The 27,034-nt window shown below is 36.6% G+C and overlaps 1 protein-coding gene across 7 annotated transcripts in view; it reads right to left on the bottom strand.

Moving 5' to 3' along the window:
- Positions 1 to 27,034, bottom strand: part of sdk2b (sidekick cell adhesion molecule 2b) — a 305,599-nt gene that overhangs the window by 74,663 nt on the left and 203,902 nt on the right. For all 7 annotated transcript variants that reach the window (XM_077200337.1, XM_077200331.1, XM_077200333.1 and 4 more), the window contains exon 2: positions 11,196 to 11,355. In XM_077200337.1, coding sequence (XP_077056452.1) covers positions 11,196 to 11,355 — 160 coding nt within the window. The remainder of the gene's footprint in view (positions 1 to 11,195; positions 11,356 to 27,034) is intronic.

Genomic DNA, 27,034 nt, shown 5'->3' with positions numbered 1-27,034 from the left:
ACAAAATCAAACACATAAAATAATTGTTCAAATATTTTGACATGTCATTTTTTTTTTTATTGTGACCCAAATAGTTTGGGTTTTATCATTATAAATATTATCAATACTAACACACTGCTTCACTGATAATTTTTTATGAAACTATACATTTCAGCCTTTTCATAACACTTTTTTTCAGAATGCCTTTCAAAACACAGCAAATTAATTTCAATTTAGAAGCTGAAAATATGGTAATCACAAAAAAATAAATATTCAAGTAACTTTCAAAATGAATGGTATTTTTTTTTATAAATGAACTTTTGAAGAAATCAATAGATCCCCACACAAAAATGGGCGTCACATAATTGACTTACTATCAAAAACGAGCAGCATAAAAACTCTCAGAGCAGACTACAGTCCACGAGAATAGAAGAGCTGTTAGTGCCTATTATCTGGTACCACACTGACTCCAGACCTGTAGATTAACCTACCGCTAACCGTGAGATATAGAAGATGGTGTGGGTGTGGAGGAATACGGCTGGAGTTTCGAAAGTGAGAGAGTGAGAGGGCTTGAATGACGGGTGTCTTGTTAGAATGCAAGAGTTAAAGAGAGCTGTTATTAACAGACTATAATTAAATATCAAATGATATTAGCGATGAGGTTAGCGGGTTGCAGATCCTGCAAGGCATGGTAAATTGCTTCTTGTGTGAAGTATATTAGCGCTAATGGACTAATTAGGAAGTTTGGGGGCCTGGTTGGGGGTATATCTTTTTAGTGAGACAAAGCTTCACACATGCCCCGAAACATTTGGGCTGTCTTCACCCCTGCAGGCTGCACACGCTATATACTCTACTAAATAAAGATAGAAGGCTGTGATCTGATTAACAGGGTCCTAGTCATTGCTCACAAATATATATATATATATATATATATATATATATATATATACAGGGTTATTGCAGGTAACACTGTCATATCACTAGCCAATTTGGCTAGTTACTTATTATGTTTACTCACTTTGCTGGGGAAAAAGTAAATGTAAGCCAAATCTGTGCAGATTTAGAACATGCACGTCACTATGCAACAAATAACGGGGCGCTTGTTCATTTGCATTGAAGTAATCTCGAAGATTAAAAAGCATTTGGTTAACAGAAAAGACATTGTTATTCTCCAACACCCTACATTTTTTTTATGTTCATTGTACTGTATCTGTCCACCTAAAACACATTTTTGGTGAAAAGGATGAGGATGAAAGAGGAAAGATGGCTGGATGACAGGATTTTTTTATAATAAGAAATTGATGTAATCCAAATTTAATAATATATATAAGCTGTGAGGTAGTTAATTTGGTTATTTTATTTTTTGGCTAGTATAAGTTCTGAATGGCCGGTGAGTGAAAAAGTTAATTTCAAACCCTGTATATATATATATATATATATGTATGTATAAATATATATAAGTGTATAAATACTTATGTGTTTGAAAGGATCATATATTTAATATAAAAAATTGGACAGTAGTGTATAAATACTTAAGTGTTTGGAAGGATGATATATATATATATATATATATATACACACAATTTTTATATATCCAAACTGTCCAATTTTTTTATGTTTTTGAAAGTTTATCATGCTCACCAAGGCTGCATTTATTTGATCAAATATAATATTGTTATTTTTTTTTGTTTGTTTCAAGATTCTTTGATGAGTTTAAAAAGTTTGAAGAACAACTTTTGAAATAGAAATCTTTTGTAACATTATAAATGCTCTTTACCATCATTTTTTATCAATATAATATAATATAATATAACATAATATAATATAATATAATATAATATAATATAATATAATATAATATAATTAAATAATATAATATAATATAATATAATATAATATAATATAATATAATATAATATAATATAATATAATATAATATAATATAATATAATATAATAAGTCCTACTTAAAACCTCATACCTGTTAAGAACGGTGCAGAAATCAGAGATGAATTAGGCTGAATAAAAACCTAGAATGGATTAAATGCTGTTTAAGTTATGTGTTGATGACCTCTTGTTCCCTAAAAGTTAGAATCTCACTTTAAATGGCCAAACATCTTGTAAAGTCCACTTGGGCACTATCACCCAATTGGACGTGCACCCAGATGGTGCTGTGGCTCTGAATTTAACCTTGCAGAGTTTCATGAAGAATAAAGCAGCATATATTCAGGGTGACTTCCTCTCCATCTTCCTCTCGCCTGTTCCTTCTTTCTCTAATGAATATAATTAACCTTTAAAGAGCTGTGAGCTTGTGCAGCAGGTTGAGAGAGTCAGTAGGGGCCGGGGCTTCAGACATTGATTGATTGATGTTCCAGCCAACAGAGCCCAATGTCTGGTCCCCTTTAATTAGCCTTCGGTTAACGGAGAAGAGAAACGAGCGAGATAGAGTGATAAAGCACAGGAGCAAAAAGTAGCAGATGAAGTTCAAACGCCCCTGACTGAGAAGGCTGACAAACAGACACCCGTCTGTGCTGATGTTGCCTTGGCAACCCGTCACCGTCGGATGAAGCGGTGGTCAGTCTCTCTGTGACTTTAACCTGTTTGCAGGAGCAAAGATGTCAAAGAAAAACTTTTCATTCAAAGAACTTGAGCATTGAACTACTTTGGTTCAATAGCCTGACTTCTGCCCACGGAATGTTATTTATGCTAGCAAACAGGTTTTTACAACACTATCTGGACTTAAATAATTGAAAACTATCACTGGCCAGCATTTCTATAGGTCCTGATTCTTAGGGCCCGTCCACATGAAGACGCGTTTCGCTGTATACGTATAAATTTTTTATCGTATTGGCGTTTCGTCCACACGGATCCGGCGTTTTGGGAGAGTGAAACCGCTATTTTTTGAAACCGGGTCCCAAAGTGGATAAATCTGAAAACGACACCCTTGCGGTTTCGTGTGTACAGCCAATCCGTATATTTTGTGAAACGATGATGTCATCACATCACGTGCCGGCGCATGCTCAAAGTCTTCTTCTCCGTGTATAGTGTATCTCTGTGGCACAATTACAGCGCCCCATACTGGTCTGACATATATGCTACACCGTTTTCAGTCGGTTTCAGTGGTTTCGTGTGGACGCAGATATTTCTTGAGACGACGCCGTGTTTACGGAGTTTTTTTTTAGAACGAGGAAAAAAAATAATCGGATAGGGAACGCACCGGCTTCGTGTGGACGTGGCCTTAGACTGCCTTGACTGGATTAAATACTAGTGGTATGCACTAGTGGTAAACAAATAGAGCAAAATGAGTTGGACTTTACAAATTGTGGTTTTAATGTGCGCTGAAAAATAAAGAGAAGTGAATATGGATGTGGTGATAGCTATAGGGATTTTTAAGTTTTGGCGCCATGTTGCGTTGATCAATATGCTGTTTCATGTTGCATTTGTATTGGCTAGTTTGTAGACTGAGGTCGTAGGAGCAAACACATTGTGAGATGATCATGCTACATTTCTGACACTATCAGGTATTTATCACAGGCTATCTTTGGTCGCAAGAGTGTGACAACGGCCGTCTCGCTGTACGATGCAGGTCCTCCACCACGATTGGTCTTCTTTCGTCTGGGACAGCCAAAAATCATACAATGTGTCCCAGGCATTAATTACCTTGTCAGTTTTCCTTTGTTATCAGTTTCCTGCCACTAGTTTATCTTCATGGTTATTCATTAATTAGAAAAACAACTGGTACTGGTAAAAATGATTCTGCAAAAAAATCTCGACCAATAAGAGAAATGAACAAGCAAATCATGTCAAAAGAACTCTTTAACGCCCCGCCACTTCCATGAAACACTTTAAATGACGTCAATCTCCCTACGCTCTCAAAATAATTACATATTTGTATAAATATATGCATATTTTTCAATAAACAACATCTTTAAAGCAATAGTTTTACATTCATCCTCGGCCTATTGAGAAAGTGGAAACTATTGCAGTCTTCTGATTCTGTATTCAGTGCAACCAAATTCTGTCCAAATTGAGCTGTTGAATTTTAAAACCCATTCTCAATTCAGTTCCGAATTGCACACAACCCTGGCATGAACTGCATACTTATGAACATATTCACCAAATGTAAGGTCAAACTGCAACAATTCCATTGGGAGGTTACTGGAAACCAGATTATGGATGCACTCGTGCACACACAGATACACTAAAAGAATGCTGGTTGGAAGTCTCATATTTCAGATGCGGAAAAGAAACCATTAGCATTGTCTGGACTGAAAACCCTTCTCAGTAAGTGTGTCGGTATCCGGTCGCACACGTCAGGAAAGTGTCACAACAGAACATGCTAATGTTTACATGAAAAAAGAAAACAACAGAACACTTTTTCTGCTCCAGTGCTGTCTTTGACATTGCGTGGTTTCAGGCAACAACAACAAAAAAAAAAATAAGAATGAAAGGAAGAAAGCAGATCTTTTTTGTACAGGCCTACGCTGCAGGTGATTAAATTTGCTGGGAGCGAAACGCAACATCGGCTCAGCCTGCAGGCGCTGTTACAGGAAACACTGATAACATCTGCTGCCTATAGAATAATCAGTGCATATAGTTGATGAATGACGCAGCCTTCCAGTAACCAAACAACAGCACTACTTGCTGTTATGGGGACACTGATGGCGGGTATGTTGAAATAAGAAGAGGTTGTTTGCTTATATAAGAAGTACTAGTGAAGGTCTGTTTATTTCGGTACCGGAGAAACACTCTACACAGTTTATTGGACTAGGAGTCGATGACTTCAACACAATTGATTTTAAACTACTTTGCGATTTCGGCAATACTATAAGATCAACACAAATCACACTGTACGACATGGATCTAATAAACTTGGGTATATGTTCTGTATGTAGACTGTACAATGTTGACACCTATTGAACTGTAGGCTACGACGCAAGTTATAGAAGAATAACACGTCATCAGCAGGCGCTATGGTAAACAAGTAGAGCAAGATGAATTGCATTTTAGCAGTTGTGGTTTTTAATGTGCGCTAAAAAAAGAGGAGGAAGCGAAAGAGCAGAATATGGACGCGGTCCTGGCTAGGGAAAAGAGGCAACTTGGCTTGCCAGTTTTGTAAACGGAGCTTGAGGTCAGAAGTTTTAGGGACATTTTTCGTTGATCAATACGCTGTTTCAAGTTGCATTTGCATTGGCTAGTCAGTAGATGTTGTTCGTAGCAGCAAACACACTGTGAGATGATCATGGTAAATTTCTGACACTGTCAGGTAGTTATCACAGGCTATCTTTGGACTCAAGAAAGTGACAATGGCCGTCTTCACTGTACCTCTCTCACTGTACGGAGGATGCAGGACCACCGTTTAGAAGTCACGGCCACAGAAATCACAACGATTGGTCTTTTGTCTGGGACAGCTCAAAATCTTACAATGTGTACCAGGCATTTACGGTCATATAGTGACACTATAAATTTTTGCAAGATGAGTAACCAAAAACAAAATCCTAAACATTGGATCTAATTGACTTTCAGTGAAAGGATGAAAAAAACAATGAGGCATTGTTCAGTCAAAGAGGTCTAGAACAACACAAAAAGTAAATGATGGTTTTTGGGTGAACACTTTGGGTGAACACATTTAATGCCTTTAAAAATGACACTTTTATAAAAAAAAAAAAATATTAGATCGGCATTGGCCATTCACAGTGTTAAAATAACAGTTATTAGCATCAGCTTCAAAATGTCCTAATCAAACACTCCTAAAAATCAATGTACCATGTAGTATTTGTAGAACTAAAAAGAAAACTGAACTGTAAGAAATTTCAACTATTACACATATTTTGAAGGATATTAAAGGATCTTTTACAGAATTTCTTTGAGAACCTTCAGTGATAACTCATCTCTGCCATCCTCCAGACAAGGCAAATTATTGCTCTGAACTCTAGTTAATTTGTGCAGATCCAGCATGAAATTGTCCCTGCTAATGTAAAAATATGGTCTGAGAGTCAGCCGTGAGAGGAACTTGTTTGCTGAGATTTTAACACAAGAAACGAAAACCATAGAGTAAAACCTGGAGACCAAACCAACCAAAGGATAATAGAACAAAAAGTAGTGAGAATAGCCTTACAGCTTATATGCAAGACATTTATCTGGTGATAAATGAAAGGTCTAGGTTGCTTTTTCTGTCTTTCTCTTTGCTTTTTTAATCTTTGTAAGTTTATCAAACGACGAGAATACATGTTGTGCGGAAAACAAAACAAAAATAACGACTTTATTTCAACAATTAATTTCCTTCTCTGTGGGCCTCGAGTCAGTTTACTAGTGTAATAGCGTACGCTTCTGTTGTTGTACGTCACACGCATCACACACTTGACCAGCGTCGGCCAATAGTGAGCCAACGTGTGACGTAGGTCTACGGAATCACATTACGTTAAATGACTAGAGGCCCATAGAGAAGGAAATGAATAGTTGAAATAAAGTCGTTATTTTTGTTTGTTTTTGCGCACAAAAAGTATTCTCGTCGCTTGATAAACTTAAGATTGAGCCACTGTAGTCACTTGTTGCGCTTTTCCACTGCATGGTACGGCTCGGGACGGCTCAGTACGGTTCGGCTCGGCGTGGCGCGGCGCGGTTCGGCTCGCTTCGCTTTTCCACTGCGTGGTACGACTCGGCTAGGCGCGGCACGGCTCGGTCCGCTTTAGCTCGGTTGCTTTTCCACTGCAAGTACCGCTTCAAAGTGGGTGGGATTATGACTGATTGTTATAGTTTATCCGCTCCTCGGCAACCAACAAGAGCAACGTCTGTGCTTCTCGTCCACTGACCACGATTCAGCCATTTCTTTTTTGGAAGTTTTTTTTCTTCAAGCAAGTCAAGCAAGTAGTTTTAAAACAGGTGCTACAGTGGTGGCTGTTACTGGCTATTTAAATCTAGCGGGTTTGATGTCTCGCAAATACAATGGCGCTGGTAGTGACGATTTTGTCTGTCTGACCAATCAGTGATCTACAGTGCTTCCACGTCACATTTTAGTATCGGTACGGTACGCTTGGAACCTCAACAGAGGTGGTACCATTTAAAGCGAGCCGAAGCGAGCCGTACAGTACCATACCATGCAGTGGAAAAGCGCCACAAGTGAGCCGTGCCGAGCCGAGCCGTACCGTACCATGCAGTGGAAAAGCGCCATTGGGCTATTTTAATGATGTCTTTAATAACTTTTCGGGGCTGGCAAGTGTCAATCCCTTAGAAACCTATGGAGGAGTGATCCATTACGGGGTTGGAACAACATGAGGGTGAGTAAATACTGACAGAATTTTAATGTTTGGGTGAACTAACCCTTTAATAAAAGTAAAATTTCTTTCACAAAAACAATAATCTTATTTACTCCCCCATTTTTGAGTAGTAGTCTACTGTACATAATTGGGTGAATCATAAAAAAAGATATCATGGAGTGTCACTGATTATCAACAATTAATTAAATAAAAATTAGACACAACACAAGGTCAGGATGCTCAAAGAAAACAGCTTTTTCAGAAGAATCATTCTACTGTCCAAATTACCAACTAATTGTCTCTGCATTTTAAAATGGGGTAGGAGCAATTATTTTAAAACAACAAAAAAAGACACAATCACATTTAAATTCTGCATTTAATCCCGCAAAGCATTTGGTAGTGTTAAACATGCCTGAGCTCATTGGATGCCCAGGCAGGCTGATGTCATTAGCACCACACTAGCAGAGTCAGCTGAGCTGGCATTAGAGAACAACACTCCTGCCAGACAACAATTGATTGAGCTCATTTTGGAAAGTCTTCTTTGTGTACGAGAGAAACACACACACACACACACTTACACACTTATGTATCAGGGGGCTTGGAAAGGAAAGGTCATTGTGAGAGCTGGGATGCTTTTAAATGACGATTCATCACTCTCTCTCTTTGCATAGAAGAGCATTCATGGCCAAATTACCATTCGGCTTTGCTGACCCACCTGCTTCCACATGCCTTCACATGTCATAGAGAAGGACACCAATGGCACATGAGACATCCCAAAGGAGACATCCCACACAACACAAGTGTTTACAAACATCTGACAACTGGGTTTCAAATAGATTTCTTTAAGCATTACAGATCCACGTCTTCGTTCTGATCAATGTTACTGACCTTAAATGATCTCCTTGACCTCTAGATGGGTTTGATTTCATAATCTGGTGTTCTAACCAGACATAATGATATATATATATATATATATATATATATATATATATATATATATTTGAGATTGACCATGTTCACACACACTTTCAAAATTCTGCTGCACACTATTCTGGATATACAGCTTGCTATTTATTTATTTTCTTATTTATAATTAATTAATTTGAGGAATTCTGCTCAGTAATTTAGTCAAATTATTAAATCACGCAGCAGTCCAGATTGAAATTAAATAGAAAATGGCCATAATAGTTTCTTTTTAATTATTCATTTGTACATTGATTTATTTTCATTTCTCTTCATGTTCATTTTGTTTAAAAAACGTCTTTTGATTTTTCACAACTGTGTCTCAAAGCACAAATTATTACTTTTTTTGGATACATGTAGATTATGGTTTTACATATGTCTTACAGGCATAATTCACATAAAAATGAGACAAAAAAGAAGAAAACTGTCATGATTAATTCACCCTCATGTCATTCAAACCTATGACTTTCTTTCTTCTATGGAACACAAAGATATTTTCAAGAAAGTTGCGGTCCAAACAACATGGATCTCTATTGACTTTCATCGCATGGATAGAAAAAAAACAGAGGTTTGGAACAACATGAGGGCGAGTAAATGATGACAGAATATTTATTTTTATATAATAAACATAGCCATTGTTAGAAAGAGCTCAACTGTAACTGGATTTCCGTGATAATAAGGTAAGAGTGAGAAGAAATTGTTGATGAAGAACAGCACAGTGACCAACACAACATCGTCCTGTCCCTCAGTTTAATCAGCCGGTTTTATCTTTTTAATTAAAACTCCATTCACCACAGCTCCAGAGTTTACATTATATTCAGAGGATAGTTAATTAAAAAAAGGCTGAATTGGATGACCAGAGCATATTTGGTGGCAGATACAATCATCTTTAAAAGTGGATTCCTGCGCATCAACACTGAAAAATTGTTTTTGAAACCTCACCTAACAAAGTAAAGAAGTAAGGATTACAATAACTATTATCAGGATTATAACCTAATAAACTAAAATAATATAACATATTGGTTACTTTCATGGATATGGAGAGATTTTCTTACTTTTTTTAAAACGAAAATATAGTTTCAAAATAGCCTACTTCAAAAATAAATAATATATATATATATATATATATATATATATATATATATATATATATATATATATATATATATATATATATATATATATATATATATATATATATATATATTCTGTTCTATCTGCATAACACAACAAATATATATTGAAGATTATGGGAAACCAAACAGTTGATGGACCCCGGTGACTTCCATAGTGTGTAAAAAAACTATGAAAAAAAAAAGAAACTATGGAAGACAATGGGGTCCATCAACTGTTTGGTTATTGAAATTCTTTAAAATATATTATTTTGTGTTCAGCAGAGAAAAGTAATTTATACAGGGTATTAAGTCATTTATTAAAGTTGCAATGATGTTGCGTTCAATGGACAGAAAAGCTCTGAGATTTCATCAAAAATATCTTAATGTGTGTTCCCGAAGATGAACGAAGTTCTTACGGGTTTGGAACGACATGAGGGTAAGTAAATGATGACAGAATTTAAATTTTTGGGTGAACTATCCCTTTAAAGCAGGAACTCTCAACTCTGGCCCTCGAGGTCCACTTTCCTGCAGAGTTTAGCTCCCTTCGCGATCAAACTCTGTACCTGCCTGTAACGATCTAGTGATCGTGAAGACCCTGACTAACTTGTTCAGATGTATTTGATTAAGGTTGGAGCAAAATGTGCAGGAAAGTGGACCATGACGGCCAGAGATGAAAACACCTGAGTTAAAGGTAAAGTTCACCTAAAAATGAAATTTCTGCCTATATAAGTCTTTGTCTATATAAGTCAATGGGGTCCAAAACAACACTTCTGTTGACTCCACTGACTTTCATTATATGAAACGCCTCAACATAATGTTATTCTCCAGTTTATTCTCAACAGGAATCCATTAGTACAAAACTTGACTTCGCATGGGTATTTTATAATTCACATTTATCTTAGTATTACTACAACTGCATATATGAAGGGTTTGAAACCCAATAAGGCCAGAGACCAGAAAGCATCAAAAGCAAATTTTGAAGTTACGTTAAGAAATTTTTGTAAAAAAAACAAACATTGATCTTTTTCAGTATATAAAAAAAATAAGAACATAAATGACTAAAATAAATATAAAACATCTAAATCTACACAGTTATACTGTTCTACACAGTGTCAAATAAATGCTATACTTACTTAAAATTTTAAAAGTCTGTTATCATTTACTCACACTCATGTCATTTCAATTCCTGTATGACAAAAAACATTGACTTTCATTATGGACAAAGTATGTCTAAGTCAATGGGTTCCAAAGCAATACTGGACTCCTCTGACTTCCATAGTATCAACAAAACAAAGACATTTCTTCCCCCAAATTCTTTTGTGTTTTGTAGAAGGAACATTTAGACATTTGTAGTGATATTAGGGTGAACTATCCCTTTAAGTAAAACCAAAAAATAAAACTTTATTTTCGTCCTACTTTATTCTCCACATGAATTGACTTTGCACTGGTTATTTTATCATTTATATATATCTTAGTATTGCTAAAACCGCATATTTGAAGGGTTTGAAACCCAAGATATTCTAAGTTTTCTAAGTCCAGAAAACATCAAACACAAACTTGGAAGTTACTCTGAGTTTAAAACTCTCAGATCAATATAACATGTAAGTAAATAAATTACTAAAATAAATATATAAACAACGCATAACATATAATGAAATAATAGAGAAAAATAAAAGATATATAGAAAAAAAATAACATTATTTGAGGCAAGAGAAATTAAGTGGCCAGAGCAGCCGCTAAATAGAATCCACGTTTCTGTCAAATTAAGGTTAATGCAGTTCTATTGTATACAGCTCTAGCAATCTATAGTTTTGATATATCACAACAAACTGCTGCAATGCAAATCATTTATATTTAAAACATGCATGAAAACACACACAGACCTGTACTCCAGCGAGAAGCGCGTGATCTCTGTGTCGTTGTGGATCCATTTAAATTCCAAAGGCCAGCTCCCTTCGGCCATACATGTCAGAACCAACCGGTTCCTCTCCAGGTGCAACTGACTCGGTACCGGCTCTGTTTTAAAGTATGGAGGAACGTCATCTGCAGAGAGACACAAAAGTAAAGAGAGAGAATGTGAGGAAGAAAGAATCGGTTCTGAAGGAAAACACTGTTTGACCCGCCGCAGGTAAACATGACCAGCTAATGCTCAAAGACCCTTGCTGTATCGGGCCCTCAGCCTGCTGCTGATATTTGCACACGGATTTTCAAACATGGCCTGTTGTCTTGTGTGCCCGTCAGCAAACCTGAAGTGCTCCAGACTGAATACAGGGATGCATATACATATTTCTGTACTGATAGAGAGTAGAGTAAAATAAATGGTAAAAGATCAAGTAATATTGATATTTAGAAAATCCACCCACTCCTTTTTCATATTCCCCATAAATCACGAACAGTGTCCCAAAATGAGTAGTTCAAATTTTCTATACATTGTGACGGCACAAAATAACAGGACCACGCCCATGACCAGGAGCTGGAAAAAAAAGATCCATCTAGCGCGTGTTAACAGAAAATAATGGAAAAGAAGCGCAGTGGAATGCAAAAACGTGTTCTGTGGAAATGCCCCCTTACTGTTTCGGAGTATCGGAGGCACAAGCTGTAAAGCCACAGCCCTCTTCTGGAAAAGGGGGTGGGGAGCAGCAGCTCATTGGCATTTAACGCACGTGAAAACAGCGCTGCTTCCACCCAAAAAGGGGCATTCTGGGCTTGGTATAACAAATGATCCATGGGGTATTTTGGGAAACTTCACAGACATATTCTAGGGACACTTTTTAGTAAAAAAGGGACATAATAGGAACCTTTTAAAATTAAAATTTGCATGAAACTTAAGTTGCAATAGTCCCTATTGTCATATATATCTAAGTGGAAAGTCTTCTAGAATACGACAAAAATATAGGACAGGACTTGATTTTTTTCCATCAGGAACTGATTGGATCATTGTGGTTTGCTATTCCAGTGATCTGGTCACCGTGATTTTGCCAAATACGACATGGTCCTGGATCAACATATTTTGTTGATCCTGGATCAACATTCCTGTCCCAAAGTGTAGTCCTTCATATATATATATATATATATGAATATATATATATTATATATATATATATATATATATATATATATATATATATATATTCACATTTTTGGTGGGACAAAAGGGACCCCATGTCTAACTTACAAGCCTGATTTCATCTAGTCTCGCGTAGCCAGACCTTCAGACTGACTGCAGAAGGTCTGGACTCCATAGCGGCTTTCATTGGCCAAGGACCGCACAAGAAGACGTCTTACATGTAAATCAACCAATCACAGTTCGTTTTATTCAGTGTCATGTTTAGGGGCGTGAAAATGTAAAGTCGACATCCCTCCAATAACAGACCAGCTTGTAAAACTCTTGGACGTATTTTAAAAAAGCCTATGCCATGAACTCCACATAGTTTTATAAAATGTAGCATATAGTTGATCGTAATAAGTGCTCATCGTCATAGTTGTAAACACAACAGCTTGATCGTCTTCCATGCGAGGGTTTGACACTATGGCTTTGACTTTGAAACTCCTGAAGTGTTGTTTAAAATTTTGTGTGCATCGGACGTTCAGTCAATGGTCCGTGGCCGTAACGTCTGAGGCTGAGCCTAGATTTCATCAGTCTTGAACAGAAGCATCCATTTGAATTCGAGCCATGTCTGTATGTGTAAGCTCATTTTGTATCACACAGCACAGTTGTGTCCAGTCATTTAAAGTGGGTCCATGCACTCAATCTCCTCTAAGAGTGCTCGTTCATCTAATGGAAAGATGCCGGGAGCAGATGGAGCTGATATCCCATTCCCATAGGAGGAGGAATACCAGGAGAGCTACCTCAATAGATAGCCCGGTTACTTTCGTTACGCAGAGTCAGCGACTACAATTTCGATTTTGATCCTAATCATCAGTGTAAATATAGACCAAATTAATTGAACGGTTGGATAATACAATTATAAGATTGAATGATAATCAAGCATTAAAATTAAACTGTCAGAATGATCTATTAGGCAGACGGTTTGCAGTATCTCTCTGGTTTAACTAATCTAAAGAAGGAAGTTTCAGCTCCTCGACTGAGAACAAAAGCAAAGAAGAAATGGAATACACTGGCATTTTCCATATTTCTACTATGTTCTTCATGCACTGGTGATTAGATATGTATCCTGTTGAATTTGGGGTACACTGGAACAATGGATATATACAAATAAATGTCATATACATAATGTTACATATTAAATAGTGCTGTCAAACGATTAAAATATTTAATCGCGATTAATCGCATTAATGCCATAGTTAACTCGCGATTAATCGCACATTTTTATCTATTCTAAATGTCCCTTGATTTCTATTTGTCTCATTATTTTTTCTAATTTTAATGCTCTTATCAACATGGAAAAGTGTATCAGCAGTAAGTTTGTTCTTAGCTGTGGTATCCATGTGCTTCTGTCTGAAGTCATCCATTGTAGAGCTTAGATCGGGCCCAAAAAATCAAGCCCGACCCGAGCCCGTGCGCATTGTGTCCGAGCCCGGCCCGACACATAAACTGTAATTATGAGCCCGAGCCCGATTTAAACCCTTCCATTTTTTTAATACGTGGATCGTTATAACTGACGTTCTCAACTACTTTCTATGTTACTTTCTCCCGCCCGCAACATTTTTGTCCCGCTCCCACCCGCAAATAGACTCTTTTTTTTGTAGGCTACCTCCAAATACTTTCGCCTACGTGTCGCCACCATACACATCAGCATAAATGCTCCTGATAAATTATTTGTTATTAAAGCATTAACACACAAACCACTGTTATAACATAAAAGCAAGCAGGCTACTGAGTGCATGGTTTGGCATGACTGAATGCGCGCAAAGTGCGCTCCCTTAATAATTCCTAAAAAGCTGACATCAGTTCATCGCAATCTCACACATCTGTTATTATCAATGAAGCTGACTGCACAATGAATCTTTCATAATATCCACACTTTGTTTGTTATAATTTGAGGATTTGCCAGCATACAGAATTCAGCACTGAACAAAAAGTCTGTTTTGAGCGGTGAGGGGAGTCTATTTTAAATGCTTCTGATTGGCCATTGCGTTCAAGAAATCAACACATATGTCTGTGATTGGCTACATCCCTCAACGCTGCAAACATGTTATAAAAAGAAACTCTGGCCTGTAAATTGTTTCTATTTTGTTTTAGTTGTTCTTGTTGCTTTTCTGCAACATATGAATAAAAATGTATTAGTTTTTATGTTTTATTCATAGATATTTCTAGTTTGCGGGAGTCCCGCGAATCGTTTTATTCTCCCGTATCCACACACAGAGTGAGTGCATTACCGCTCGAGCCTGCCCTCGCACTCGGCCATCCAATCTAGTCCCGCGCCGCACTCTATTGCGTTGAGAGTGCACGTCTCTAGATCGGCGTCTCGCGCTCGCGCCATCCACTCAAAACGTAACGTTAGCCTAATACTCTTTGGCCGGCGCGCAAGCCCAAACAAGTACGTGCGGCGTGCCTGTTGTTTTGTTTCCGGTCTAGCTATCCGGTGTGATGTTGTAGTTTTTCTAACGTTACTAGTTGTTGCAACAGCATGTGAAAAAAATACAAAGTTTGCTAGGCCAAAAAGAGCGTTAATCTCGCGATAAAAAAATTGACGCCGTAAAAATGTGTTTGCGTTAACGCCGTTAATAACGCGTTTAACGCACAGCACTAATATTAAACAATATATATAGTAAAAAAGAGCAGAATAGAATACATTTTTTTTGCATGAATACATAATTTATAATGAATACAGCAAATTTTTATTTCATTGTGACTTTAAAGGGATAGTTCACCTAAAAATGTCAATTCTGTCATTAATTGCTTGCCCTCATGTCGCTCCAAACATGTAAGAGAAGAGATTGTTGAATAAAGTCGTTATTTATTTATTTTTTTTCACGCAAAAAAAGTATTCTTGTCGCTTCATAATATTAAGGTTGAACCACTGTAGTTACATGGACTATTTTAACAATGTTTTTACTACCTTTCTGGGCGTTGAAAGTTGAAATGACATTGCTGTCAATGGAGGGACAGAAAGCTCTCAGATTTCATCAAAATATCTTCATTTATGTTCCGAAGATGAACGAAGGTCATGTAGTTGTTTTTTATTATTATTATATTTTCATAATCTAGCAAACTAAACATTTCGGAATACATAAAACTTTTTAAAAAGGGAAAAAGTGCAGCTTTAACTTTTAAGTTCATACGTTTAATGAATAAGCTGTGAGAACCATCATAAACTTCTTGTCTTCTGTAGCGCAATGCCAAATGGGCCATATTAGTCCAAAAAGCGCACACAGATTAGCCAAAAAAAAAAACGTAGATACTTTGCAAATCCACTAGAAATATTCCCCCATCTGTGAAGCTTTGAGATAGGCCTACTATTTCACACGTACTATGATTCTGGATGCATTAATCCTAATCTTGCATACTATTCATTGTGGATAGCATGCAAATTAGGATTCACCCACTGTAAAGTATTAAATACAAGAGCGTTAGAGGAAGACGCGGGCAAGAAAAAGTGGAGTGGGCATTAATGTGATGCACGTTTAGGATATTCACAAAGTTTTATGAAAATGAGTGTACAAGAGATCTGATTGGACGGGTGAGGCTAATTGTTCCGAAGAGTTTCGAGCTGCACTTTTATCTCTGATAGCGAGATAAAGTTGCAGACAGCGAGAAAGAGAGAGAGAGAGACCGAGAACGAGTGATACAGTTAAAACAGGCAGAAGACATTGATCATCGATGAGTATCAGGGCTCGCGTTTCTCCCTCTCATTAGAGAACAAATGATCTGGTCGACTAAAAGCTTTAATGATCCGTCAATGGAGCTAACAAACACCCTGATGGGCCTCCGAGGGGCAGAGCACTGCAAAGATACACGCTTAGATCACAGACTCTCTATTACCGATGCAGTAAATGGCAGCAAAGAGGGCATTATGCCCTCCTGTAACCTTACATGAGCAGACCAGTAACAAGTGCCCTGGGAGCAAATTGTGTAAATTGTACAGGGGCTTATGAGACGCATATCTTAATTGACAGATACGAAAGAGTCAGTGGGCGTAAAGACGAAGTTTTAAGAGAGGCCTTTGAAAAAAAGTATCAGATTACCACTGCAAGTCTTCTGAGAAAAACTACCCTAATGGGCGCTGACGTTAGATGTAGATAGTGAAAAGCTGTAAATTCTAGAGATTGTTTTAACAGCGCCTGTCAGATGGGTTCTAGACAGGAGGTTGTACGCTCTCAAAAGATACACTGCAATTATGGTCTCTTTACTTCTCCCGAGCTTGTTATCGTGAGTGTGCAGAAGTACAAGAGGGGTCAGACGGCACTTCCCGAGGGGCAGTGGTAGTTGTTTTGGAGATAGGTTGTCGAGAAGCCAAAAGGGGTCTGGTGGCTGGTGTCACAAAAGGCCCTGTACAAGTGCAACGCAGAGAATTACACTTCTTAACTCATTAGTGAGTGTCTCACGCACACATATGCGTGTACACGCTGCCCAGGGGTTAACATCCATAATTAAACACAAGCTATGTGGCTTCTATTAAAAGTACGGGCACCTTTGGTACTCCTTCTCTCGCTCATAATGAGTGATTAGCTTCGGACTCATTAAAAGGAACCGAAGGCGTGATGTGTTTACAAAGGCAAACAAATATATACAGACACACAAATTTTAATGCAATAAAGCAGGCCATTATTTAGCTTTCTTGAGAAAGGAATCTATGGATTTTGTGTTTTCAGAAATACCATCAAGCCTTGTCAAATTATAATAAACAACTTCAGTTTTAAATAATAATTAAATTTTTTTTTTCTTTTGTCTAATTAACTTTGATTATTTATGTTACAGATAACATTTATGTTAACAACATAATATTTTTAGCTTCTGTTGATTAAATCTCCTTCATTGTATTAACTACCTGTACATTCTTTTAATTTAATGAACTTAAAACTGTAAGGCAACGGGGTTAAGTTAAACCAACAATATGTTATAGAGTGTAATAAAATTAAACATTTAAATCGTATTCAAAATGTAAAAACATTTTTTTAATAAAAATATAGAAATTAATAAAACAAATATTGTGTAAAATATTTCCAGTTTATTTTGTTTAATTTGTGCCCTTGTAATTTGCTTTTAAACCCTATGTACACTATAACATTAGGGGTCAGTAAGTTATTTTTTTATTGATATTACACGATTATATTCCACGATTTCAAATAAATGCTGTTCAATTGAATTTTCTATTTATCAAATAATCTGTGTATGGATTATTATCTATAACATATTATCTACAAATTATATTATAACATTGTTTATTATGATTTCCACAAAAATATCAAGGAGCAAAAACCTTTTCATCTGTGATAATAATGTTCCTTGATCACCATACTGTATCATATTAGAATGATTTTTTAGGGATCATGTGACATGGAAAACTGGACTAATGATACTGATAATTCAGCTTTGATATCACAGGAATAAATTGTAGTTTACAATATAATAAACAAGAGAACTGTAATTTTTAATTGGAATAACATTTCACGTTATAGTGTTTTTAACTTTTTTTTTAAAATCAAATTAAAGTAACCTCTGTGAGCATAAGATACTTCAATAACTTAAAAAAATCTTACCGACAAACTTTTGAACGGTAGTGCATCTGCATTAAACATTCATCAGTGGCATGGTATCGGGCATTAAATAATACACTTAAACTCACGCTAAACCAACATAAACTGCATTTAAACTTTAAATTGAACACCACAAATGTACACAACACTAGCATTGGTCTGTACCAAAGTCAAATGAACTGTAACTCTATCCCTGTATCTGTCCCTGTAACTGTAAGTTCAGGGAAACCACTTTCACACATACCAAACAAACTTGGGCCTGCTCCAAAAACTCAAGGGTAAGGGTATTCTAGACAAAAATATGTATAAATCTTGCTCCCAGCGTCTCACTGGCATATCATTTTAATCACAGCATGGCCTATATAAGGGTGCATCTGAAAAAAACAGCCTCATGATTTCCACAGCACTACCATAGAGAGATCCAGAGCAGGATAAGATAATTCTTTTCAACCTGATGATGTGATTCCTTCAGGATCCTCCGAGCCGTATGTCTTCTATTCACGTGCATATGTATATTTCATATAGTCTGTGTAGCCTGAGGACGAAGTGTCCATATAGACACATAAACAGGAAATGACAGGTGGATGAAGTCAGCTGGACATGCAAACAAATACTGTACACTTTAAGCACTTGAAAACCAGAAAATCCTAGTTAATAATATGATTAAAACATACCGAATGCACACTAGCAAACTGAACAATTACTTTCAAGATTGAAAATGCCTTCTCATGAAAATGCCTTCTCAATGAACTCCATTTCCAATGCCTTGCTAATCCCTTTCCTCTCTCTTGCCTCCCCTGAGCCCATTGAGTTTTAACAGACCCCCTAAAGCAGTGATTCAACAGGTGGGTCGCAGAGTGTGTTTTGCTTCACAGTTCCACTATGAATAAGAATTTAATTATTTTATGTTAATCAAAATTTTGATTTGTGAAAGTACTTTTTGCAAGACCTTATGGGCTCCTTAAATTGTAATTATGCTTAAATTTCATGCCGTTATTCAAACAGATGGCCAAACAAACAAAAACGTGTGGGTTTGTATCCATTCAACTGGACAGTCTCTAGAGTAAAATATTACATTTCATAGTATGAAGTGCATGTCTACTGAGCGAGGATTGGCCTCAGTGCCTGAGGAAATGCAGATGAGCAAGGGGCTGTTCACAATGGACACATTATTGCACTAAATAGCTCAACAAAATAAAACGTAGACACATTTTTTCAAAGTAAAATACTTTTGAGCGTCTAAAAAATAGGTTCTAATACTACAGGTCAACACGACACAGCTGCTGTCTGGCATGGACAAAGACAAATAATTAAAAAACACATCAAGATTGCATGTTAGACAGAAGTTCTAACTAAACAATGTCTTTTCTATAATTGAGTTGATGTATGGCACCAGGATCTAAAAATTGCAATTCCATAAACACCTGCACTGTACTTGAAAATGTGCAGCATAAACATACACAGACTCACACAATCTTTCTGTCTGTAAATTGTCTACTTCATCCAGGACTTTGGAGAACGTCTGTAAGGATTCAGTCAAAACAACTCAACCTTGTAATAGATGGTCATGAAAAAGCCTGTGATTAAAGTAGGTAACGTCTTAAAAAATATATAGTCCAGATGGGTTGATTGAACTTTTCTAGACACATACACACACACACACACACACACACACACACACACACACACACACACACACACACACACACACACACACACACACACACACACACACACACAGAGACACAGACACAGACACAGACACAGGCACACGCACACACGCGCGCGTTAGGTTTCCATGTTTTATGGGGACATTCCATGGACATAATGGTTTTTACTGTACAAACTGTATATTCTTTCCCTTTACACTAACTGTACCCCTAAACCTACACATCACCGAAAACTTACTGCTATTTTAGATTTTCAAAAAAGATCATTCTGTATAATTTATAAGCTTGTTTCCTCATGGGAACCATAGCACTTGTGCTACAACCTGACACAATGGATTTCTCCTTGTTTTATACAAGGTTAATGTTAACTTGTGCATTGTCCCTATTTAAATAAATAAATGAAAAAAGAAAAGAAAAAATGTCCCCACAAGGTCAAACTTTACTGGTAATATTATACTATACTAATACCAGGACTCTTTCACACACACACACACACACACACACACACACACACACACACACACACACACACACACACACACACACACACACACACACACACACACACACACACACACACACACACACACACACACACACACACACACACACACACACACACACACACACACACGCTCTCTCTCTAAAAAAGACAGGCTGATAACACATGACTCTGTCTGTCTGTCTGTGTGCGTCAGTGTGTGTGGGCGAACTGCTTTCATTTCCCCACAGTAGCTGGAATAAAATCTCTCCAGTGGACTGGTTGCACTAAGCAAATTATGGCATTATGATTATGGAAACCAAATCTAATCCCACACTACAGCAGACGTTATGGCGGTGGCATCTTCAAGAGCGTGCCAGAGAAGGTTCCAACACACATGGAACATGGAATATGTCTCTATAAAGCCTATTAAAGGAACATATTAAAGTAATGAAAAATACATTTGTTATGGGCTTCTGACACAAACACACCTGAAATAGTCAGAGAACACAACAGGGGAATTGCTATAGTGTTGTTAAGATAAACTAAACTGTATTGGCTGTGTTTGTAGCCAAAAGATGTATATGGAAATCATCACACACAATTCAAAGCCGAAACAGCCCAATCTGGCCTACATTCTGTGCATGACTGACCAGGTGTGTGTATTTTTGAGTGTGCATGAAGTCTGTAATTTCCAAGCAAAAAGACTGAATTAATAAAAGGTGACGGATAAGGTTGCCTTCATTTTTAGCACTCTGGGGGCCCCGAGGGCCGACCTGGCCACTCCTATCCGTTTAAAGATGTCTAATGTCCGGCGCATTGTGAGAAGAGCTTTGTGGGCGTTTCAAATTCATTGTCTTTGGGACCTGAGCGACATGCTTACACTGAGGATTGTGTGCTTGAGAAATGCCCAACTTCATCTTCGAGTCAGAAATCTCTTTGATTACATTCTGTGATGGGAATGAAATTGTAAACATAACTGCCATAAAATATTCTGTTCACAAGTGATATTTACCATGAATGTTCACTGTCTTTTGATGAGCAAAAAAATCCATACAGTAAACATAAATTATGAACTCAAAGTAAGAAGACGGTTTCAATTTTATTTTATTATATATATATATAATTATTATTATTACTACTATATGAATATTATATATTTAATTATTATAATTATTTACAACATTCCTGAATATAAAAAAAATAAAAAATAAAATATATAGGCCTCATATAATATAAAAAATGTAATAATACAAAACTAATAATACATATAATACTTTAAACATTGAATATACTTACTTAGAACATAAAACTATTCAGTAATTTATTTAAGTAATTATTTATTAAATACAACATAATACAGTAGCCTACATTTTTATTTCCACCATCAATAACAGATAGGACTCAAATTATATTTATATGTTAATAATTCTAAATAAATGCATTTTATTTACAATAAATTAAATTTAAATGATTTTTTTTTAATAAACTAAACTGTGTGTGTGTGTGTGTGTGTGTGTGTGTGCGTGCGTGCGTGTGTCTGTTCATATCTCAGCGAGTTATTCAATCTGAGGAATGTCTCGATATGCTGCTATTAGACAAAGACCAGAAACAACCGTATGATTGTCATAATTGCTGCAGCCCAGAGAGAGGAACTGTGAGAGGTGGATCATGGGAACTATGGCGGCACAGTGAAGACACATGTAAGATGCTATTATCCAAGCCCTCTTCTTGTTCTCCTTTTTTTTCATTTAAGAGCAGATAAGAGAGTTTTAATGATGCGATTACATCTAATAGATAGGCCTATTGTATTATTATTATTATTATACAATTATATCTACTAATTCTACTATACTACCTATGTGGACAAGAGAAGACATAATGTTCATTTCTATCCATTTCTTTCATCACTTTCCCATAAAGTGAATTTTATAAAGGTATATGTTTGTGAGGCAGTGTGTGTGTTCAAGGGGATTGTTGAAATAATTTAGCACCTTCTCTCCTGCTGAAGCCAAACAGACACATACGGATAATTGTAAATGCAAAGATTTTAGCAATGCCCATGGAGTAGTGTGTCTTTTAGAGCACATTAAGTCCGTGCATTCGGAAACTACACTCACAGTTGAAGGTCATGGCTATTTTTCACTTTCTCGCTGCCATGGGTCAGGAGTTTACTTCACATCATGCACGGACAACCACCCTTACACCCAAACCGTTTCAATCTATGGACCAAGAAATCTTTCTAGCCTTATAAGCACAACCACCACTGCCAGCACAATTGACAGCTGAAGCTAGATGATTTGGGTCACTGGTTTGACTTTTGGCTTAAAAGATGTTACACTTTTTACATTTATTTACATTTATTTATAAAAAAATATATATAAAAAAAATCTGCTTTGAAGTAAATAAAAATATTATAAAATAGGGTCACACTTTATATTGGTGTAAGGCTGTGTGCTTACTTAATGATAATATACATACATACCACAGCAATTCAGAAAGAGCTTATTCAGCAACTTTTACTTTAGTCCTTAAAATATACAATTTAGTTCCTAAATTCATAAAGTTAATAAAGTGGTGCTGTTAGCATAAATCTGTTTTGCGGTGTTGAGTTTTGCGAAGGCTTTGGGTTCTGATGTGTGTTTTTGGAAGATGAATTGTAAGGACTTTGAGCAGCCAGGCCAGACTAATCCTTAATTCAACCCTAATGAGCTTCTAATGAAGAAACCGTTTCCCATTCCACTGTGTGTGGTTCATGTACAGAAAAGAAAGCAAGGTCTAAGAGAAACGATTGCCTACTGATTTTGGCTCATATTAAAACAGTTATTGACCGTCAGTAAGACAACATTACGGTACACTGATGAGGCCAACACGAGATTCCCGCTGCCAGTGTTAATCCAGACCAAACATCCAGTGCAATCTGTCTACAGCCTCAGGTAACTGTCTCTCCAACTGAGTAGTGCTCAGAGATCAGAATCACTTTTGGCCTTTACCTAATCTTTATTCTACCATATGCCAACTCTTTACCCAATAGCCCACCAGCTGCCAACACGCCTGCCGAGTCAACGTCCAGCAGCATCCATCACACTGTGAGTTACACTGCTAAACACAGACTTGTTGCACCAGTACTACAAACATCCATCCATCCATCCATCCATCCATCCATCCATCCATCCATCCATCCATCAGTAACAGGTAGTCGAATCAGACCTGTTGCACCCTTACTGCAGAGATGGTGATTGTTTTTGCATCTCTATTTAGACAGAAAAGGGAAGGGACTGGAATACATAGAGTTAGATGACATACAGAAATAATATAAAAACATTCAAGAAGGATTGCAAAAAGATAATGCAAGTAATCAAAGTGTACTGTAGGTGAATCTGTGTCTGAACATAATCAGCTTACACTGTCTCTCTCTTTGTCTCTAGGCCTAGCGGCTCTGTCAAAAAGGCCAATTTTCCTGACACCTCCATTAACTGGCCTGTCCATCTTCTCCTCTGCCCGCCCCTTTTAGGTTACTCTCTCCACCTGAGTGACGATCTCATTACCGGACGGCATGCTGAGTGACAGTTCTCTCAGCCAGTCAGTCCATCAACGTGCGAGTGATTGACAGCTCCAATGACCCCATCGTTCTATTTCACACTTCCATAAATGTGTGATCTCCTCCCACTCAAGATGCCACTGACGCTGGAGAACTTTCTGGGCTTGTCAGTAGAATTAGACGTCTTCATTTTCCTCATAGAACTTTGCAAATGAAGTACAGTTGTGTTGGAAAGAGTGCGGCTGTGTGAGAGGAAAGATAGTCGTCATGTGCGTGTAGTTATTGCTTGTTTGCTGCCCCCTGTAGGACAGGCTGAAAAGAACTTAGACATGAAATGTCTTTTAATGCAAAAGAACTGTATATAATTTAACAGAGGGTTGAATATAATTATTATATTCAAAATTGGAAATATCTATAACTTGGCATGCTGCTAATAATTAACCATACAAAATCATACAAAACTTAGTGCTATTTACATAGTTTGTTTACAAAAAAATACTACTAAAAATACTACTAATAATGTGCTGTTCTTTTAGCCGATTTTACTTATGAATATACAAATAAAAATTATATATATATATATATATATATATATATATATATATATATATATATTATTATAAATTCAAATACAGGTTTGTTTCAATGTGAGCTACAATTAGCTTTTAGATTTAGTTTTCTAATATTTTTACATTTACAATTACGTATTACTTATAGTTTTAAATTCCATTTTCTACACAATATATTTAGAAAAAAGAAAAAGAAAAAAAGAAAAAAACACAATAAAACATTTAAGAAAAAAGAAGAAAGAAGAGATCACAATTTAAAATGCCATAAAACCTTAACATTTTTTTTTGTTTTTTTTTTTGAGTTATGTGTGTTAAGTTAGTTTTAATCTTTTTGTGCGCTACATTAATCTACCGGACTTAAATAAAGTCTCCGGGTCAATGTCACAGGATGTGATGATTTTATGTATTACAGTACATCGATGAATCATCAGTGTCTAATAATTATTTATGAGACCATGTGGCCTTATCCTTTGTAAATGATTTACGACAGCACATGTTAATTTCCTAAGACAGGCACTTCAAACAGTGAGATTGCATACAGTAAGTGAGATGCAGTAATGGGTCAAAAACGAGTGCTTGTTTTTGCTTTGTAAGACTTTCTGCGTCGCATAAGTTCTCTTCAATAGATCGCGAGTCTTCAACACAAAAGTGATTCATCCACAATGTGAGTGTAACCAGTCTTTGTTGCCCTTTAACCAATCAAACAGCTATAAAAACACTAGAAAAAAACGCCTTTAAAAGATATTAAAGATGCAACAGCGTGTTCATAATTATTGTTTGATGCAGATTACAGAAGCAAACAGCTGAGCATTTATTTGTGCATTTATTCATATAGTTTAAATGATAGCTGTTACATGATATGTATTCGTGTAATGCACAGTGAGCTTACAAAGCATGTGTATATTGTGTTGCGTGTCATGGTAAATTGCAGCATGCATTTGTGGGAAGCTTTGATGCATTTAACGTAATGAGAGCGCCCACGACAACTTTTGTAGCATTTTTCAAAACTCTGAACTGACTGGTGCTGAAACAGTGGGTTTCATAACCCTTTAATATGGAAGCAATGGTTCCCTACGGAATAAGAATAACTATTTATATAAATCACTTAAATACACCCTGGAAAACATGCGTATGTTGTTCATTTATTCCATTTCTCACATCCAGGAATCATGTTGCCACAACACAACAGAACACACAAACACTTACAACACACACACCGCCCTTTATAACCACACATACTGGTTTAAGTGTGTGCCGTGCCACTCGATAACGAGCAGGTCCTGAGTATAGCCCTGGTGTTAATGAATACGAGAATCACACTCTAATCTGATGGAGGACATATCACACATTCAGATGTATAAGGCCAGTTACGGAGAAACATCCTCAAACATGCGCAGCTCAAATCCATATTTCATGAGAAGGTAAATCACCAATTAGTGCCACCTGTATGTGCTTGAAGAAACAGCTTTAGAGATAAATCATGGAATATGATTTCTGAACAATAATCTGAGCAACCTGTTAAAAGCTGAGAAGATGGGGCATTGCAGCAAGCTGTCGAAAACATATCTGTTTATCTGAAGTCTGTCTCGTGCAGTGTGTAAAATTAAAGTCGATTAGCTGCAAACGGCAAAGGCCACATTTTCACACCGGCCTATTAATGTCAAATGATCGATTTCAAATAAATGCTCTCAACAGGCTCATTGGAAAAGCGTGCCTCAGCCAACCTTTTTTTTGCAAGGACTCAAAACAAATACACACAAATCAAATCCCTGTTTTCAGTTTTCAGATTACATGAACACCAGAGGCAGTAAAACTTGTATTCCTTTTCACACACAATTATGATTACAGGGGCAGATTATTCACTGAAGCTGGTAGATTATTGGTTAATAAAGACTTATTTCCACATGCTTACCTGTGATTACGGTTCCATAATGCATCAAAACTGATACCTTTTTATGTTTGCAACTTTGCATCACATAACCAGCTCCATTTATAGCTTTTCTGATGTAGCAAACTTGCCCGGTCGCTAACCCGGTACAACATTACACTTGTGATGCGGAGCACTAGGACACGTGGGGTCAAGTGAAACACGAGTCACAATAAAAATATGAGCTAATATATTAAAGTTTTTTTTAATGTTACTGTGGTATGAAGCGTTGCGGTTTTTATTATGTTTATACGCCGCAGTCGGCCGCTCCTTTCTTTTCGTTTTGTTGTTCATGTTTATTTTACGATTAAAGTTGTTTAACGTCCGCCTCCTTTTCCCCTGAACTTGAACTTTGTTACACCTACATTTGACCTCTTAAATTCACATTCTTTAATTTTGTTCTAATGAAATAGTAAAAAGTGCTAAATTACAACTTATACAGGTCACTTTATCTGACGAATTAAAATTGTGGGGTATTGCAGCACTGTTTTACTTGGTCAAAACATTTATACTAAAACTCCATTTGAGTGTTTTTATTTTTTGAGATTTTAATATGCAAATGACACATTTCTGAGCGCTTTATTAAACAGAAATTTGCTGTTGGTGTATTAGCCTAAAACAACATGCTCGCCAGATTGTTTATCTAAATAGCCCTATGTTGTTAGAAATTACTGCTTACCAGGTTTTAGTTTTTTTTTTTCTACTATTCCTGCCAAACTTCCATGGTTGCAGTTAGTATTACTACAGTAAATCCATGGTGAATGTTGCTGATCTGTGGACACTTAATTCATGGCACAATGTTTCTTCCTGGTTTCCACGTCAGTGCTGTGTGATCCGTTAATAACGGAGAAATGTGAATGTTTCTCACTAGAT

Source organism: Siphateles boraxobius, unplaced genomic scaffold, assembly GCF_051911475.1.
Source record: "Siphateles boraxobius isolate OS27281-9 unplaced genomic scaffold, OSU_SipBor_1 46, whole genome shotgun sequence".
NCBI lineage: Eukaryota > Metazoa > Chordata > Actinopteri > Cypriniformes > Leuciscidae > Siphateles > Siphateles boraxobius.
This window is presented reverse-complemented; position numbering and strand designations above follow the sequence as displayed.